The sequence below is a fragment of the Pithys albifrons genome, chromosome 7, assembly GCF_047495875.1.
Source record: "Pithys albifrons albifrons isolate INPA30051 chromosome 7, PitAlb_v1, whole genome shotgun sequence".
Classification (NCBI taxonomy): Eukaryota; Metazoa; Chordata; class Aves; order Passeriformes; family Thamnophilidae; genus Pithys; species Pithys albifrons.
Window position 1 is genome coordinate 25,618,273 of NC_092464.1, and position 17,728 is coordinate 25,636,000.

General features: G+C 40.4%; 1 protein-coding gene across 6 annotated transcripts in view; it reads left to right on the forward strand.

The window, feature by feature from the left end:
* The window catches only part of DYNC1I1 (dynein cytoplasmic 1 intermediate chain 1), a 186,508-nt gene that overhangs the window by 105,421 nt on the left and 63,359 nt on the right, over positions 1-17,728 (forward strand). For all 6 annotated transcript variants that reach the window (XM_071560758.1, XM_071560755.1, XM_071560753.1 and 3 more), the window contains exons 8-10: positions 7,632-7,794; positions 8,841-8,940; positions 13,947-14,072. In XM_071560758.1, the coding sequence (XP_071416859.1) occupies positions 7,632-7,794; positions 8,841-8,940; positions 13,947-14,072 (389 nt within the window). The remainder of the gene's footprint in view (positions 1-7,631; positions 7,795-8,840; positions 8,941-13,946; positions 14,073-17,728) is intronic.

A 17,728-nucleotide genomic window follows, 5' to 3' on the forward strand; every position in this document is an offset into this window, starting at 1 on the left:
CATTATCAGGATGGTTCTGTGACCTTGGTTTTGTTTCTCATAAAACAATCTTACTAGGAGGAAAATATGGAGTCATTTTACAGACAGCCCATGAAATCTTTATCTGTGAATACAACAGGGGATGCTTCTTTCTCATCCAAGGGGAATTGGTATCTTTTCATCAGTGTCGAAAAAAACCTGAATCCAGTATACAGTGCCCATATTTGCTATCCTCACACACTGAAATGAGTTGAGTACCAACCGCACTGTTTTGACTATAAATTGATCTTTCTTTCCTCTTGAGAATATCATAGAAATCACCCAAGCTGTAAATCTTGTGGTGTTTGTTGCTTGTTGTGTCCTTGTAGAAACATGGAGGGAGAAACTCACTCCTTCCACTCATCCTTCTACTTCTCCTGCTGGCCCCAGTTGCTGCTGCCATGGGCAGAGGGAGCAGCAGGAGCAGGAATAAGAGTCAGACAAGTCTGCAAAGGCAGAAGTGAGGACATGAGCAAGAAATGTGGCAACACAGAAAAACTTACTTTTTCATTAAAATTACCCTTCTTTCCAAAACTAGGGTCAACTCACATATGGGCTCTAGCAGTCACTGGACCTAACACACATCTCTTTTACTGATGACAACAAAAAGCCATAAAATCCACCATCACTGGACTCAGTGTGTAAGCACCATCCTGAGTTACTGAATGTCCCTCTAGTATTCAGCTTACAGCTGATACCACACCTCTTTATTCCCACAGAAAAGTAATGCTAACACTTACACATGGGGAGAAAGCACAAACTTCTGCATGAAGTGAAGAAATTAATGAAAATAAAATCCTGGACAGATTTAATTTACTTTTTGTGGGCTTTCAAGTTAGTCTAATATACTTCGTGTCAATGTCTTTTATTTCTGTGCTGTGTTTTAGTTAGGGGGCAGTGCTCCCCTTCCCTGCCTAGCAGACCCCCCACCTGTGGTAGAACAGCTGTGCTGGTTTTGCACTGGTCTCGGACACACAAACTGCAGGCTGTAAAAGCAAGGCACAGGTTATTTTAGCAGAATCTGCTTGGTGAGATGCTAATATTTGACCGGGTTCAAGGAAGAAGAAAACATATTCATTGCCTGATAGAAAGTGAGAAAGTGAATTTGACCCACAGTATGTGTCGTGATGGATAAAACAGTGGCGTGCTGATGACAGGCATTAAATGCTGTGAATCAAATGAAACTGCTGTCTCCAAACTGATACGGAACAGAGTCCCATTTTTTTACCGTTTGGTGTCATTCTCTCCCTGTTTGCTTTAGCCCTTTTGCCTACAAAATCCCATTTTCCTCTCTGTTGTAATCACCCTTCTCATGTTCTGAGGACCATTCAGAGGTTGAAGCCATCGTTTGTGTTTCATGGAAGTGATTAAAACCATGTTACAAGTCAAACAGGAGTTTAGAAGAACATTTCCTGTCGGTGCTGCACTCTGTGTGCCTACTCAGAATTAATAGCTTTTCTGCAAATTAGCACATGATGGGTTAAAAGCATGTTTATGTTGGCATTAAGTACTCTGGCTTCTTTTTCTCTGCAAGGCAAGACAATATTTTGCAAACTTTTTAAAGAATCTCTAATAGATATTATAGTGGCGCCATTCACACTGCTATATAGTAGTTAAGGCTGTGTCAGCACTTCCATTATGAATCCTGTTTTTCAGGGATTTATAACCCAGCCATAAAAATTTGCTCTGGGCTGAAATTTGGTTTCAGCTCAGGGAGCACATTTTTTAACAGATTAAAAAAAACCAGCATAGCCTTTTACAAGTTATAGGAGTATAAGAAAAAATCCATGGGAGAGAGAAGTGCAGGGAAAGGCAGACAGTTTTTTCATGAATATAACTCAAAAATTGGTTAGAATAAAAAATAGAGCTTAGATCTAGTCTGTTCAGTCTCCTTCTCTCCAAGCCAATAGGGCAGGAGTGCTCTATTTTAACAATGGTATTTTAAGAGGAAATGTGATTTTTTTTCTCTGTGGTTTATAGGTAGTCCAATTTAAGTCTGCAGACATTTATAGCATGCTTAATTTCCTCATCTTCACCCTGCACACCCCAGAGTTACTCTGTGGGGTTTAGTGGACTTGTTCATCAGTCATGGGTGTTTGCAGGGTCTGACTCTAGTTCTGTTCATGTCTCAGCATCACCATAAGGCACACAGTGCACCTGCAATGGGGCAGCCTGTCTGGCACAGCACCTCTTGCAGAACTTCAGTGCCATGGAGATGCAAAGGACAGAGGAACAGCTTGAGCTCCCCGAAGGGAGATGAAGAATTGATTTGCTGACCACTTAAAGCATACGAAGCATTGGAGCTACCTTGTGTTTCTTCCATGGGGTTGCTTGTCATCCATGTCTCAGGTGCATGTTCTCCCCATTGTTTTTGGAAGAACCAAGTGTGGGATACTCGATGGTGAGCTGGGCTGGGTTCTGCCCGTTCCCAGCCTCTCCTGACCACACAAACAAGAGACTGGTCGCAAACTGTTGCATCAAGTGGGATGGGGTTTTCCACCACCAGAGAGCTCTGGAGCTCCACTTCAGGTCATGGGTATGTCCACAGAAACCTGCATGAAAGGCTCTGATGAGGGTGTGGGATCTGCAGCTCCAAAGACTTGCTGCGCCCTGTTCTTGCCCTGGCCTTGTGCTTGGGTGTCCACATAGCAGGCTGTGCAGCTGGGCATGGTTTAGGTCTCAACAGCCAAGCATCAGTATCAGAAAAGCAGGACAGACTGTGGTAGGTTTTCAATAGCCAGTAATGCCCCGGTTTCACTGCCCCAAACACCAAGTCAGCTCACGTATGCCAACTCATCCTTGCAGCCCAGCCCAGGCATGCATGAGGTTGGTGCTCAGCATAGCTCCTCGAGAAGCAGTCGATAGAACAGTCCTGCCTGGCATAGATCCAGATTTAAGGCTCTGCAACTTGCTACTCCAGAATCAAAAAATCCCTAAATGCAGCTTAAAATCTTCCTTTATTTGTTCAGCAGTTACGCCTGTAGGAGCTTGCCAACACAACCAAGATATGACATATATCAAACCATGATATGGCACATAGCAAAGCAGGATATGGAATAAATCAAGCCTGACATGAAAGCACAAAGCACAATTAAAACAAGAGGGTCACAATCTATTGGCAAGCAAGGAGTGGAAGCTGCTGAGAGCCTCTTCACGCGTTGAGGTTCTCACCCTCTACCTTTTGGCTGTCCTCATTTGTCAGCACATCTAAAGTTTACATGGAATTAAATAGATGCTGAAAGAAATAATACAGCTCTTAAAGGGGTTTTAGTAATCCCCTTCTGTCTCTTATTGTATCTCTGGGTTCATAACAAGGCTGCTTCCTGCTTTACTCTTTTTATTAGTTTGCCCTTTCTTTTATTCACTTACTCCTTTTTTTTTTCCTTTGATGAGCTACATTTCTCTTGTCAGGTTTTTGGAATTGCTGAGATTCCAGAAGAATCCTTTTTATCGTCTATTGTAACTATTTAAATGTGTTTTGGGGTTTTTTTTAATGACTTTTGACTCCGTTGGTAGAAGACTCAAGTCTCTCCCTTGGGAGAAGACTTAAATACCTTGTTATGTGAGTCTTTGTGAATTTGATCCTTCACTGTTATTCCAACTATTTATGTTATATTTACTACAAACATGCTTCTGCCAGATAAGAACAAGTCTGCAGTAATTTGTCTTAGTTCCTAAAAATGCAAGAAAATATTTTCATAGAAGTTCTTATTTTTTCTGTTTTGTCCAAAGAAGTTTATGAACAAAGGACCTGATCCTGAAGATCATGTTAAATCACAGGAAATAGTAAAATGTTCCTATTTTTTAAATAAGTCTTGAAGAAACTGCTTGTTTTTACACCAAGTTCAATTATTTTTACATATTCTAGACCCTTCTGTGCCAGCATAAGTGTATAATGTCTTTCATTACAGATACGCCTCATATTTTCCTTCCCTGTAGTGTCCTCTGTGCATATTAACTGCACAGAGATTTAATTTTAAATGTAAATTCCATTTTATTTTGTACAGTATTATACATTAGCATGAACACAGGACTTTTTTGATATATGCTATTGACTTTATGATCCCAGAGCTACCTGGACAGCACTCTACTTGTGGATATGTGGTTCCACAGATGTCTCTGTGAGTTCATGGACAGACAGGATGCCCAGTGGTCCTGTTAGGCAGGACTTGGTGGCTGCACCGTGGATCCTCCTGCTGTGAGCTGTGCGGGGCCTTGGATGGGTTCAGCTGCTTTGGGTGGGATCAGAGCACAGGCATAACAGCTCATTAGGAAGCGATGGTGTTGAAACAAGAGCAAAGTGTGGGTCTTCCTTGCAGGAGCTTTCATTTCACTCCAGGAAATAAGCATGTAACTTTTAGCAGTGGTAACCTACACATTGTTCTGGGCTTAGTTAGACTCAGAAGGTTAGTTGTGGTTGGTTTGTGTTTTATGCCAGGGAGAGCAGATAGTTGAAGGCAAATGCTGTATTCTTACAGGGAATTTCTTAAGATATTGTCACATCACATAGATCTCTGTGGCAAAACAAAACGAAAAAATACTTTGATCAGCTACTTATGTTTGTCAGAGTTTTCCTTGAAGAGAGCCTGTGTCTCTTGAAAGTGGAGATCAAAGTCACGGTAAGCTCCCAGATTGGAAGAAAAATTGCAGAAAATTACATAGATTCTTTTTATTTTATTTGAGGTAATGGACAGACAGGGAGAAGGAACAAGGAGAAAATAGAAATGGCTCTGAAAGACAAATGGTTAGAAAACCTTCATATCTGAAAGAACAAACCTGTCTGTTTGGGGTTTTTTTGCTTATACTTCATGTATTTACAGTAGTTACAGCAATGTTTTACACTGAAAAAAGTAATGATGTTAACATCCTTGTAAGAAGAGATTGTCTCAAATAAAACTTCAGAGGCAGCCGAATGAAAGAAGAAACTAGGGCTAAAATATTAAGCTTAATATTGCCAGGAGGCATCTGGTGTGTCAGTCAGATGAATGAGGTAAGCTGATTTATGCCCTACAAACTTTAGCCAAGGTGTTCCTGATGGTTTAATAGACTGCTGGCCTCCCACAGATCATTGCTAACTGCAAAGGAGATTTTGCTGAGGTAGAACTACAATCATGTGAGTCTCCACTGCTTGTGAGCACTCCACAGCTCCAGGCTGGTTGGGGGTTTTTTTTTGCCTTTTCCTTTTCTATTGATTTTTGATTGTGTTTTCTTTGCAGTTATAGTTGGCAAGTGGCTGAGTAATAAATTTATATTTCCAAGCTGTAGAGAGGATTTGATTTAACAAGTAATTTTTACCATTTGGAGTAGTTTAAAATTAGTTTTCCAGTAGCCTTTGCAGTTATTTTTCCCGTTTTTATGCCATTTTGCTGCATTGTCATGCTTGTTGCCTTTGATTCTCGGAAGGCTTTAGAGGTGACGATGGGATATTGCCTCATTAGAGGCTTCCTTGCCAGATGAGTTGCCTTAGTGCCAATTACTATTCAGCAATGGATCTGCAATAGGTCACCTGTACTTTTTGCTGGTCACTCTTTTTTTCACATGCTTTGCTTCTGTGTAAAGCACTTAGAGGCAAATTGTGCTCCTGCCTTGGTAATTGTCGCTCTGCTACTCAGAGGAACGATGCGGAGGGACGAAGATATTCTTGGGATGTGTGAAGCTCCACAGAGACCACTAATCTGCTGATAGGAGATATAGGGGCAAAGCCACAGAAGATCATCAAATGCTAAAGTTTGTAACTTCTTAGCTACTCCATCTCCTGAGGGCCAAATTGTGCCTCCACCTTTGGCATTTCTCCTACCATCTATATATAGCTCAAGTGTAGTGCAGAGATCTTGTCTCTCAGAGCTAATGCTTTGGCCACTTGAGGCAAACCTAAGCATGGTGATAGCAGCCTCTCCCAACCACAACCACTCCGAAAGCTGGTATACTGAAACCTGGGGAGGCTGAGTACTGCAGAAATGATGACCATGTCACTCCTGCCTGCTGTTGTGGCTTTCCATCCATTCTTGTCCCAGGGGCTGGTGGTGGCATCCTACTTGGGCACTGGAGTGCATGAATCTAGGGTGAAGCATGGGAAAATCAGAAAGAAGCTGTGTGGTATGGCACTGCAACTGAGAAATAATTTTGAGCTGTAGCTTCAAACTGTGTCACTTGTTGTTTAATTAAACACTGAGATATGTATGACAGGGCTGGGAGTTAAACTCTGATGTATAGTGGGTGTTCTCCAAGCTGCTGAATTCCCCTTTTTGGCTGCTGGGGTTTTAACCCAATATGGCCTAGGGAGACCACAAGGTCATTTTCACAAGTAAACACCTCAAATCTGTAGTGTAAAGCCAAATGCAGGAGACCTTTGATCACCAGTTAAAGTCTGAGTCTGTAATTTTGCAATAAATCTGTTTATGATATGTTGTTTGTGTTCCTAATTATAAATTTGGAACAAAATTTTCTGTTAGCATAATTTTTATGATGTCAACAGAGCTTTTCATGCTGGGAATTTAAGCTAGTTGCAAGGTTGGTTTGGTGTAACTGTGAAGATAATAATGGCATTTTTTGAAATACAAGTATTTCTGAAATATAACCAAAATGAAGATTTAAAAGCACATGGAGGCAAAGGCATAGTTGATATGCAATATTGCCACAATATCAATATGACCCTGATAGTGGAATTGAGAATAGAATTCTGCACCATAGCAATAGCAGCATCCCAATTTCCTTTCCCCCAGATGCTCTTGTTTAAGTTGTAATTTACCAGTCGGTGACTAAACTGGTGGAGACGTTGCATTGGTGCATTCTGTAAAGAGTATTTTTCAAATGAAGGGCCATACTGGAAACACTGGTTTGAAAGTAAAGGTTTAGCATCTCCGTGTATGTGTAAAAATTCAACTTCATCGTGTAGGGGCCAAGCTATCCTGACCAGGGCCTGAGATAGCACCTACACCTTCCAGGGCAGCCTTGCCCATTGGTCACTAACATTGGTTGCTCTGGGTTTTAGGATTCCTCTGAAAGGAATAACACTGCCTTAAAGAAACTGGTGTTTGTCTGGTTGCTTTCAATTTTGCAGCCTTCAGAGAATATCTTTGGTTATTTACTTCATTGCTTCGGAAAAGCTCTGAAGCAAAGGCAGAGTTTATCAGTGACACCAAGCAGGAATTGGAAGAAGTGAAGGAAGAGATTATGTGAGCCCTTTAAATACAAAGAACTATAGTATAAGTTAAGGAGATTATATTTTGTTCAGTTTCACTGACAGGTCCCCTGTTACATAAGTGTTCTGCTTTTTCCAGTTAAGTATTGCCTAAACGTCAGTCATGGCCATTTCCTGTAATAGGAACACTGAGTTTATTTAATTTGGGGGGGTTTAAGTATTTTCCATTTCAGAATAATAAATATATAAGATATAGGATCTCTTCTGTGTAAATGCTAAATTCTGGGAATATGCAGGGGTATGTTTAGATATATTGAAAACTTCTTAGTCATGATTTTAAGAGTAAAGCTTTGATTTTTCTCCTGACACTGCCACAGCAATCTTTCATGTCAAAAGAAACTGGCTGAAGATGTTGATTCATTGGGAAAGGGGTGAAATGTCACACTCTTACTACATCTTTTGATTTTCCAAGCTCCTCCTAGAGAACTGACAGAAGAAGAAAAACAACAAGTTCTCCATTCAGAAGAATTCCTGATATTTTTTGACCGGACAATACGTGTAATTGAGCGAGCTTTGGCTGAAGATTCAGACATCTTCTTTGACTATAGTGGCAGAGACGTAGAAGAAAAAGATGGGTCAGTTTGGGTTTTTTTTGCTTTTGTAAAATAAGCTTTATAAAGATAATTCAAAAGACAGGATGCCTTAATTTAAAAAAAAATTAACATTTTTATAGTTAAAAAAGGTTAAAATTTCTGCATGAAGGCATGGGTTACTTTGTTAACTGAAATTACATTGTAAAACAGCTTTGTGCTTTATTGAACTGGATGGTAGGGCTTTTTTTACTTGACATATTAAATCAGCAGGCTTAATTTTTTGTTTAATTTTTGGGATGAACTTTCAAATTCTGAACAAATAACTGAAATAGATAAATGTGTGTATATATATGTATATGTAAATGCATACATTCCAGTGGTGTATGTGTGTGTGCTTATGAAATTTTTACAAATTCAAACTAGTGTTGTTTATATTCTACTACTGTCTCAGGTCTGTAATGGATCCCACTGTACCATACTTTGTGGGTATGAAAATGATGATTCCCGAAGCATTTGCAATCAAAATGGCTGAGTGAGAAGTGACAGGGTTTGCATTCAGCAGCTGGTAGGGGAGAAGAAGCAGTAAAACTTGGTAGAAGAGGAAGTATTTAGGTTTCAGCAGCTGCATATCTGTTGAATCCTCATGGCAGATCAGTAGCTGTGTTGCACAGAAGTTACTGGAGGTTACTCTTGAGCAATCAACCCTGTGGACTGGCTAAATGCATCAGTGTGACAGTGTTGGACCAGTACTGTGCTTCAGCCTGTCTACGGCTTCTATCATCTCCATTGCTGAATGCCAGGGCCAGGTTCATCCTGAGAGTTAAAAGGGGTGGAGATGGCCCAGGGTGACCCAGAAGAGTCAGAAAGACAGTGAGAAATGAAGAAATGTGGTTTTGTGAAACATATGTAAAATTTGTTCCTTGCTCCAGATTCGTTTTCAGCAAGACAGTCAGAGCAATTATATCAAGGTGGCAGACTTCCCCAGGCTGGGCAGAGATCTGAGAAGTAGTCAGAAACTTCTGCATTGCTTTTTACAGCTTTTGAACCCTGGTACTTTAAAATTTGTCACTTGGTTTGAATTCACACAGAGATGTTCAAGCAGGAGCCAATCTTTCCTTTAACCGACAGTTTTATGATGAGCACTGGTCAAAACATCGTGTTGTCACCTGTATGGATTGGTCTCTTCAGGTAAGATGTGAAGGTGGGAGATATGCTTCCATATCATTTCCACTGCTCCCTAAAAAACTTACGGGCAGCCCTGATTTGCTCTTTGTTACGTACAGTAGGATGTTATTTTTCACCTAACAGTAGGATGTTATTTTTCACCTAACAGCAGGGCTCTGAATGAGTGAATGCATGTTTCTCTGTAGTGTAATGGTCAATAATGAAGTTGTCACTTTTCTTTGTGTGTCTTGGTCTTGATCTTGATCTTCAGAAGCAGGATGTTGAATTAAAACGTGAGTAGGTTAGAAACCTACTAAGATGGAGTCTTACATTTTACCTTTCTTACCCCTCCACTCCTTCAGCACATTGAACTTTTTTATGATAAAAAGCTCAAAATTAAAATAATTGAAATTGAAAGTGGTCACAGCACCAAGACTGTCCGAATTCAAGAAGTGTTCGAACAATACCTTCAGGCACATGGTGTGATTCTTGGCATGTCCTGTGCCAGGAGTTGGACTCAGTGATCCTGATGGGTCCCTTCCAACTCAGCATATTCTGTGATTCTATGATTTTAAAAATGTGAAAGTATCTGAGCAACTTGAAAAGATTGAAAAGGGGTCTTTCAAAAATTGCTGGGTTCTCTCTTCAAGCAATGGAAGAAGAGGCTGAAGCTGCCCACAGGGCACTAAAGCAACCAGCCTTGAATGTACCCACTTTCTGTGCACCACAAAGCATTGTCATTGCAAAATAAAACTGATCATAGAGCTGGTTAAGCTTTCCAAAACTGATACAATCACATCAGCAAAGTACAGAAACCATGTTAATTAGTTGCTTTATTGTAGAGCTGGGATTAGCACACACACACCTCATCACCGGTCCTGTTAAATTAATTTGGTTCCAGTTTCACTCCAGCCCCCCTCATTCTCTCATTCTCTCTGTTTCATCCCTGTTAGCCTGTTCCTGGGTTCCAGCCTGGAGCAAAGCATCTGGTTTCCCTGGGGAGAGAACCCAGGAACTCTGCTCCAAAGTCCACAATACAGATACAACAAAACCGCTCCAAGAGGATATAGAGTTCAAAAACACGAGCACAAGTTAGTCTGCCTAGCTGGCCCCAATCCCAGCCTCACGTGTGCCCTTGAGTCTCCAGATCCCTAGTGGAGCCTGGTGTGGTCACAAAGGTGCCACAGATCAAGCGCAGTCCAGTCTTAAAAAACAAGTTTTGCCTACTCTTAGAAGTAACTGCCCTTTCTGTACCACATTAGATGTGCACGTGGACACAGCAAGTGCTCAAGATCCGGTATGTAAATAGTGTGTGAGGGCTGGAAAGAGTCAGTGGATAAAGAGTACAGAGCTCTTACATCCATCTTTCTCTCTTTCCCCTTGAAATAGCAGCGGAGCTGCTTCCATCCCCCTGGGTACTTCTCAAGTAAGGTGACAGCTGACTGCACAGAGGACATAGCAGACAGCAGGGAGGAGTCATAGGGTCCCAGCAAGTGTGGCTCCTAGGCTGAGCAGGTCTGGGTGGTGCACAACAGCCAGCTGCAGAGAGGCTTCCTGTAATATCCAGCTTGCGGCCTGTGTGAAAAATGATTTGTACCTTTGCTTTCATAGAAAATATCAGCCTAACAACAGGTATGCACTATTGTGATGTGGGTGGCCTTTAAGCACATATGGATTTCCACAGAAATCAAATATAAGCCTGAGGAAACACTTATCTTAGGTTGTTCACTTGTTCAGGGGATGGAAATTACATGGAATTCTTATCTGATATTTTCCTAACAAGCAGCTCTTACTGTATTCCCAGGGCAGCAAGAAAAAAAGCCGCCTCAGAAGAGCACTGCCAAATGTAATTGCTCAGCCCCTGGGGCTCGAAGGCATGTTCTGGTTCCCACCTCTTTGTTCCAGGGTGGCCCCTCCTGCCTTCCTTCCCCTTTGTTAACTCCTCACACTCAGCTCCCTAGCACTCCAGCAGGGGCTCCTCTGTGCCTTGGGGCTTCTGCATGCTGCCCTACAGTAGCTTGGGAGTATGAAGTTGCCTTCTCTCTTGCCTGTTTAGAGTTCTATCCATGGGACAGCAGCTGGAGACAGGCAGAGGTATTCCACCTAACCACTAGCTCTGCTTCTCATGCATGCTCCAGGACATGACAGTGTCCAGTGTGCCAAAGGATAACTTGAATAATCATGGGAACTGCGGAACACATTGCTCAATTTTCTGCGATAAAATTGCTTCAGCAAAACAGCCTGGAGGAAAATAGACAAAGGACATTGATGCATTGATTAAACAAGTTATTCTACTCCCAGTCACATATAAAATACAGATTCAAACACATGGGATCATTCATACCAGTAAACCTAACCCACTAGCCCCTAGATTCTTTCACAGAGGAACAGGAAAATGTCTTAGATGCTTCAACAGGGATCTTAGGGAAAGGCTCAGCAGGCTGAGAGTAGACACAAACAAAGAGTGAGATCACCTTACTCTGTCCATGGGAGTTAAGTTAGCTCATCTAGAGCCAAGAAAACTATTCTTGGAAATAGTGACATGTCTCTCTTGACTCAGGCTGTTTCACACAGCACCATTTCCATGTTGTTTTCAGTTGCAGTCACAGGACATCTGGACACCTGATGAAGACTGAAATTCTATAAATGCAAGTAGATTGAGTGAAGCACTTGAGTGTGCAATGCCAGAGAGGGTTTAGGGTGCTGCACTTAGCTGTTTTTTTAAGAGTCAAAGAGTCTTATAATGGTGTTACCCAGCTAGGTATGACCCCAGCATCTGTGTAAACTCTAAACTGTATTTTCAGTCAAATACAGAAACTGATTGCAAAATCTACATGTAGACCAGCCAGATTTGAGTCAGTGTTTGTTTATGGCCAGACATGCTGCTAACCATGCTCACAAAACATCCCCAGGAGCATGAACCAGCCCCAAAGCACCTCAAAGTTGGTACTTTGGTCCTGGTCACACACCCTAGCTGTCTGCAGTCATGCTAGTGGAAGGGTTTGCCACTTCTGCATGCCAAGGTGTCTGCCCCCTCGTGACTACGGGCTCAGCTGCTCATGTGAATGGTACCTAACCTGTTCAGCCAAAACGTGATGCCCTGTCAAGAGCCTACTGCACAGGCTGTTTACTTGGACATGTGCTAGTGTGGGATGAAAATGTTCAAAGGAGAAGCTGAGCTCATTGTTCAGAAGTGGTTGTAATCTGTTGCAGGAAAGAGCGAGAAGAGAGGGGTGAGATGGATGAGAGCAGTGGAGGGCAAGCTCATACAAGCAGGTCCAGAGAGGTGGTGTCTCGGGTGTGGGATTAATCCACCTTCAGATGTCCCTCCGTTCTTGAGGAGAGAGAAGAGATGTTGGTCTAAATCCCATGCAAGTCAAGTAGGTTCTAAATTGTCCTTACAAGCTGTGCCAGCAGCCATGATCTGCTGGGATATAGGTCCAGCCCAGTCAGTGCTGTCTCAAAATGGGAAAGAGGAGGCTATGGTGGCAACATGTCATACTGATTCTTCCACACATGGGTCCAAGCTCATTTGGAACAATGAGCTTGAATAGAAAAATCATCAGCTCTCTGATGCATTATCTGTGGAACTCTACAGAAAGTGGGAAGTTACAGTTGCTGATAGCAAAAGTTACAGCTGTGTGCATTATTTCTTTCAAATGGATTTTGAGAGTAGAGAGGTCCAAACCCCAATAATAATTATAAAAAAATGTGGTGCATTGGTTTGGGTTTGCTTTTTGTTTTTTTGGTTGTTTGGGGGGGTTTTTTTGTTAAGACACCTTTGGACCAAACTCACAACTCCCAGTTGGCAGTTTCTTTGTCCTGCTCCCTTTATATCTGCCAACTCTACTGTTTCCCTGTAAAGTGGTGAGCGGTTTGCAGGAATTTATCTGGGAAAGACAAAAAGTGGCAATAATTTGCAGATATTATTGAGAAATTTTGAGGGAAAGCATTTCTAGTTTACAGAAGGAGAGTATGGGTCTTGCGGAACTTGAGCTGCTGGTTCATTGGCCTGCAAAAGCCACATGCTTTTCTCTGGACATGCCATAAGGTCCACTGCCTTATTTTGACTATTTAGAGGGAAGGACAGAGGTTACCAGAGGTGCCTAGTGTCAAACGTGTGAGAGTGGAGAACTGGGAGTTATTGAATAGACTGAATGCAATTGATGTTTTGTGGACGAATTGTTACTTCTTATGGTGTTTTGAAATTATGCAAGGTCATCAATGGAATGTGAAAATCTGATTTTTCATATATGATATTATATGTGCGTATATATATATGTAAACAAAGCGAACACATTTGTGTTGTATATCTACTGTATACCTATACAATCGTGGATAATGGGTGTACAAGAAAATATGGATCAGATTTTAGAGTGCTCATTGCATCAGTCTCACTGAGTCAGTGGAATTCAAAGTCACCCTGTGCTGTATAAGATCTTGCAAAATTGAGCTTTTGTGAAGAAAATGTCTTGTTTGCTATTTGAATCATCAAGAAGTGCTTTCAAATTGATTCTTTGCATAAGTAAATTAAGAGTTCAAAATGCAATAAGAAAGAATAGTTTTCAGGAATGCTGAAAAAAATGTGAATTTTAGAATAAAAACAAGTCAACTCTGTGGTCATAGTGTTTTTATTAACAAAATCAACTAAGGCAGCGGTTCATCCTTGAAGAGATGGTTAAGCAAATACATTAAAATTATTCCAGTTTTCAGATTTTTCCTCTTCCTTCCTTGCATTACCTTTACAAAAATTCTACAAGCTGTCTTTTCTGAGAATTGCCTACAGAAAATAACATTTCCTTTATGATATCTGAGAATAACTGATAGAGAGCAATTATCAGGGGCCTTAATGATGTTAGGGATGAGTAAAATATAAACCAAAATGAAGCAGAGTATTATGACTGAACTAGTGTGTATTATAATTAAAACCAGATATTGCACATTTAGTATAATTTTTTCTGTCTCATATGATTTTGCATAAGTTCTTCATCATTCATTTTATTTCACTTGCTTTTTCTTTTCTATTCTAGTACCCTGAGTTGATGGTTGCATCTTATAACAATAATGAAGATGCTCCACATGAGCCTGATGGGGTAGCCTTGGTATGGAACATGAAGTTCAAGAAAACCACACCAGAATATGTGTTCCATTGTCAGGTAAGACTGAGGAAGCCATTAATTTCATGCTGGACAAAACGGAGTTTACTACATGGTGCATCTTTCCACTGTTTGTATGGAGAGGCTGAGGTTAAAAATAGGCACTTTTGGAAAAAGTACAAACAGCAGTCCAGTGTTTTTAGAAGGCAACCAGCTTTCTCAAACAAAAGCCTGTCAGAGCTCCATGTCATTCTTTCTCTATTTAGAACAGTCCCTAGGAGATTTAGTTCATAAAGCCCTTGCACTTATGAAGTAACTGTGGTGTACCACTTCCTCATCCAGACAGCAACACATGCTTTCCCACCCACTTTAGCCACCTCGCATCCTCTGCACTCAAGCTGCCTACCCTTGCCTTGTTCTGCTCAATATCATATTTTGCGCCTTTAAAATTGGGAAGCACACTTTGCACTTTTGGACATGTGCCTGGCTTACAGCTTGATCAAAATGGTCTTGATTGCAAGAACTACTCGACCAGTTCCTGTCTGTCCTTTAGTTTAGCAGAGCAGTGCTTCACTTCATTGAGCACTACTTTATGATTATGCTGGTTTAGAAATTTATGGACAATTCAAAAATTGTTGGATGTTTTATTTCTATATGTCTTTTTACTCCTCTTTTGCCATTGCTTTTTTGTGTGAAATGGCACAGTCTCCTGTTGACAGAAGTGTTCAGCTCATTGGCTCTATCTCCATCAAACTGTCCAAAACTTGGAACAGGGCTTGGGCCAAATTTTAAACCTCTTCATTAATATCCTTCTGTGGTAATTAAATACAGGACAGTGGCATTCAAAAAGCCATATGGAAAAGTTTCAGCAAGTAAAATTTAACAATCAGAGATTAGTAAAGTGCAGATAATTCTGTGGTAAAAATTGCTTCTCTTGGAAGGATATGTATTACCTGGCTAATTGTGTAAGCTAAGTGTCATTTTACATTCAAGGACCAAACATCTTTTTGAACTAAGTTTATGTTTGGACTTGGGTACGTTATCAGATGTAACATAGCGGGAGGGAGTTGCTGGAATTGAAGTTGCTGCTTCAACCTGATTAAGTAACCTTTAATTCTGGGCATATTTTTCTAATTTGCTATACTGAAAAACAACTTCACAAGGAGTCTAGGCCTGCACAGCAAATATGCCATACAGATTTATATACATGTGTGTGTGTGTGTGTGTGTGTGTGTGTGTGTGTGTGTGTGTGTGTGTTACCTCTGAAATGAGAACTTGTATTTTTCTGGATATCATATTCGGCAGCCAATGTGTTCTTTCAGACTGCTTAAGATCTTAGCTCAGATCCCATGTTCAGATTCTTCTATGATGTACATGAAGCTTAATGTTTTGAACAAAATATTCAAGAGAAGAGATGTCCCATTGCATTTCCGAGAAGAATAATCCTTAAACTAGATTGAGTTTTCAAGACAATAACCAGATTCAGGGTAGCCCTTATGAGTACACAAAGATTGGCTACAGACATAACAATGTGTTCCATTAATTTGAAGTTCTGTCTAGGTTTTAGAGCAGGTACACTTGAACAGGGGAGGTACGACTCACTACATTGAAAGCTTCTGTCTAGTCCTCCCATTAAGTTGGATGTGCCCATTTTTGGAACTGGAACCTTAAAACTTGTGAACAAAACCTGAGAGACACATATGGCACTGTGCTTGCATGTGTATCCTGGAGTCATCCTCTTTCAGCTAAATGAAATCAGTTCTGCCTATGGGAAATACTTATTTTCTTGATCAAACTGTCCACAGGTAATTCGTGTTATAAGTCCATTATGAATTGGAACTTTGTTTGAACCACCATTATGGGGCTTTTGACGTAGTACATCTTCTGCATATCTTCACATTGAATGGGGATACCCACATGTGATTAAATGGGGAAACAAAAAACATACAACTTGGTCTCTTGAACACATGTTTTGTTCTAACTGACTCAGATGGAAAATAAGAAAAAATAGTATCTTAACTCAGAGTCTGGATTTCAGTTCTGCAGATCATCATGTTATTCTGTTAGTGGAAACCAACTATATTATTAGTCAGCCCCATATCATTTATATTACCATTTTGCTAGAGAAAGATTCTCTCATTCAGTCCTGATTCAGTCATTTCTCTAGGTTTTTCTGAGTGAGAGGCTCAATTTTTGTTCCACAATACATGATCTTGCAATAGTCCAGCTTAACAGCTAGAGATGAACACACACCGTATCATTATAGCTGGGTTGCCCAGATATGATGAATACAATACTTTGAGTGTATTTTCCCAATAGGTCTCTTTTCCTTTCCAAATACTTTCTATAAAAAAGGAGGTCTCAATAAATCCTACATGATGCTAACTAATATACCTTTTGCCTTTCCATTTTTGGGCTCACAGAGCAAAACACAAGCAAGTAGAAACTCATTTCAGGGGTGACTGAAGGAGCTCTTGCAAGCCACTTCTGAGAAGCCAAATCAATGAATAGGTTTATGAAGCCATTTCTAAGAAACTTCACCTCAGGAGTTTTGATAACATCAATAAAGATATATATGTGAAACATCTCTGGACAGCTAAGGAGCTGGCTGGAGTACATCAGGTACAACTTCAGATACCTCTAGTGCATGTTTGGTAAATTCTTGAAGCTAGGTACCTCAATGTTTTTCTGTCTTTCCTGGTATATTATACAAATTTAAGTGAGAATATTACCATGGAATTTCTTAATTTTCTTCACCTCTTTCTGTGACTTTTTGTAAGCTTACATAGGATCATTGAAATTGTCATAATCAGAACAGGCTTTCCAAGAGCTTTTGCTGAAAGCTGCCAGAACCCAGTGGCCTCCACTGAAGTTGTCTATCAGCCATGACAGATAATGATGTGAAAATCTACTGGCAATGATGTTTTTCCTAACTCCAATCAGCAAAACATTTGAATTTAGTCCTCAAATGTGAGGGGTGGTGTATTCTGTAAATATGAAATTCTTATCCAATTTAAAGTCATATAAGTTGTTGGGTCATTAATACAATGTAAGTGGTAGCAAATTTCATAGCTCTACAATATTCTGTGCTACAAATATGAAGTCCAGTTTTAGTTAATGAAAAAATGTTTAGTGAAAGGAAAAACAGCTATCAGCCAAGTGGATATGTTAACTCATTAATTCATGTGAACTGCCATGTGATCTATCAGATCCTTTCCAAATTAAACAGTCCTGATGGCTTCTACTCTCACCTTCTGTGAAATACGTTTTTTTCTTCTACAAGTTTTATTTTTGCCCTTCTTTGGGTTTTCATATTTCTGCTTCCTGTGCTGACAGTACTTTAGCTCTGACTTCCAGATTTTTAACTCTATAGCTTATCATATATCTCTTTACCACAAAGTTAGAAATAGGAAAACAAGGAAGAGTGAGGGATTATGCACTTTGTTAATTTGTTTTTCTATGCAAGCAAAAACATTTTGTCTCAGAAGCAAAATCAGAGTGGGAGGGTGATTTTTGCCAAAGGAATAAATGCTCAGTGCTTTCCTTAGGTACTGAGGAATAAACAGAACATGCAGTTAATACTGCAGAGTGCAGACTGGGGATATCTTTGTAGGAAAGAATCAAGGATGTTCTCTTTCCCCACACTGGATCATCAAAAACTATTGCTGTAATCCAATGCATTCCAAAGGCAAAACACAAGCCTTTCAGAAGTACTT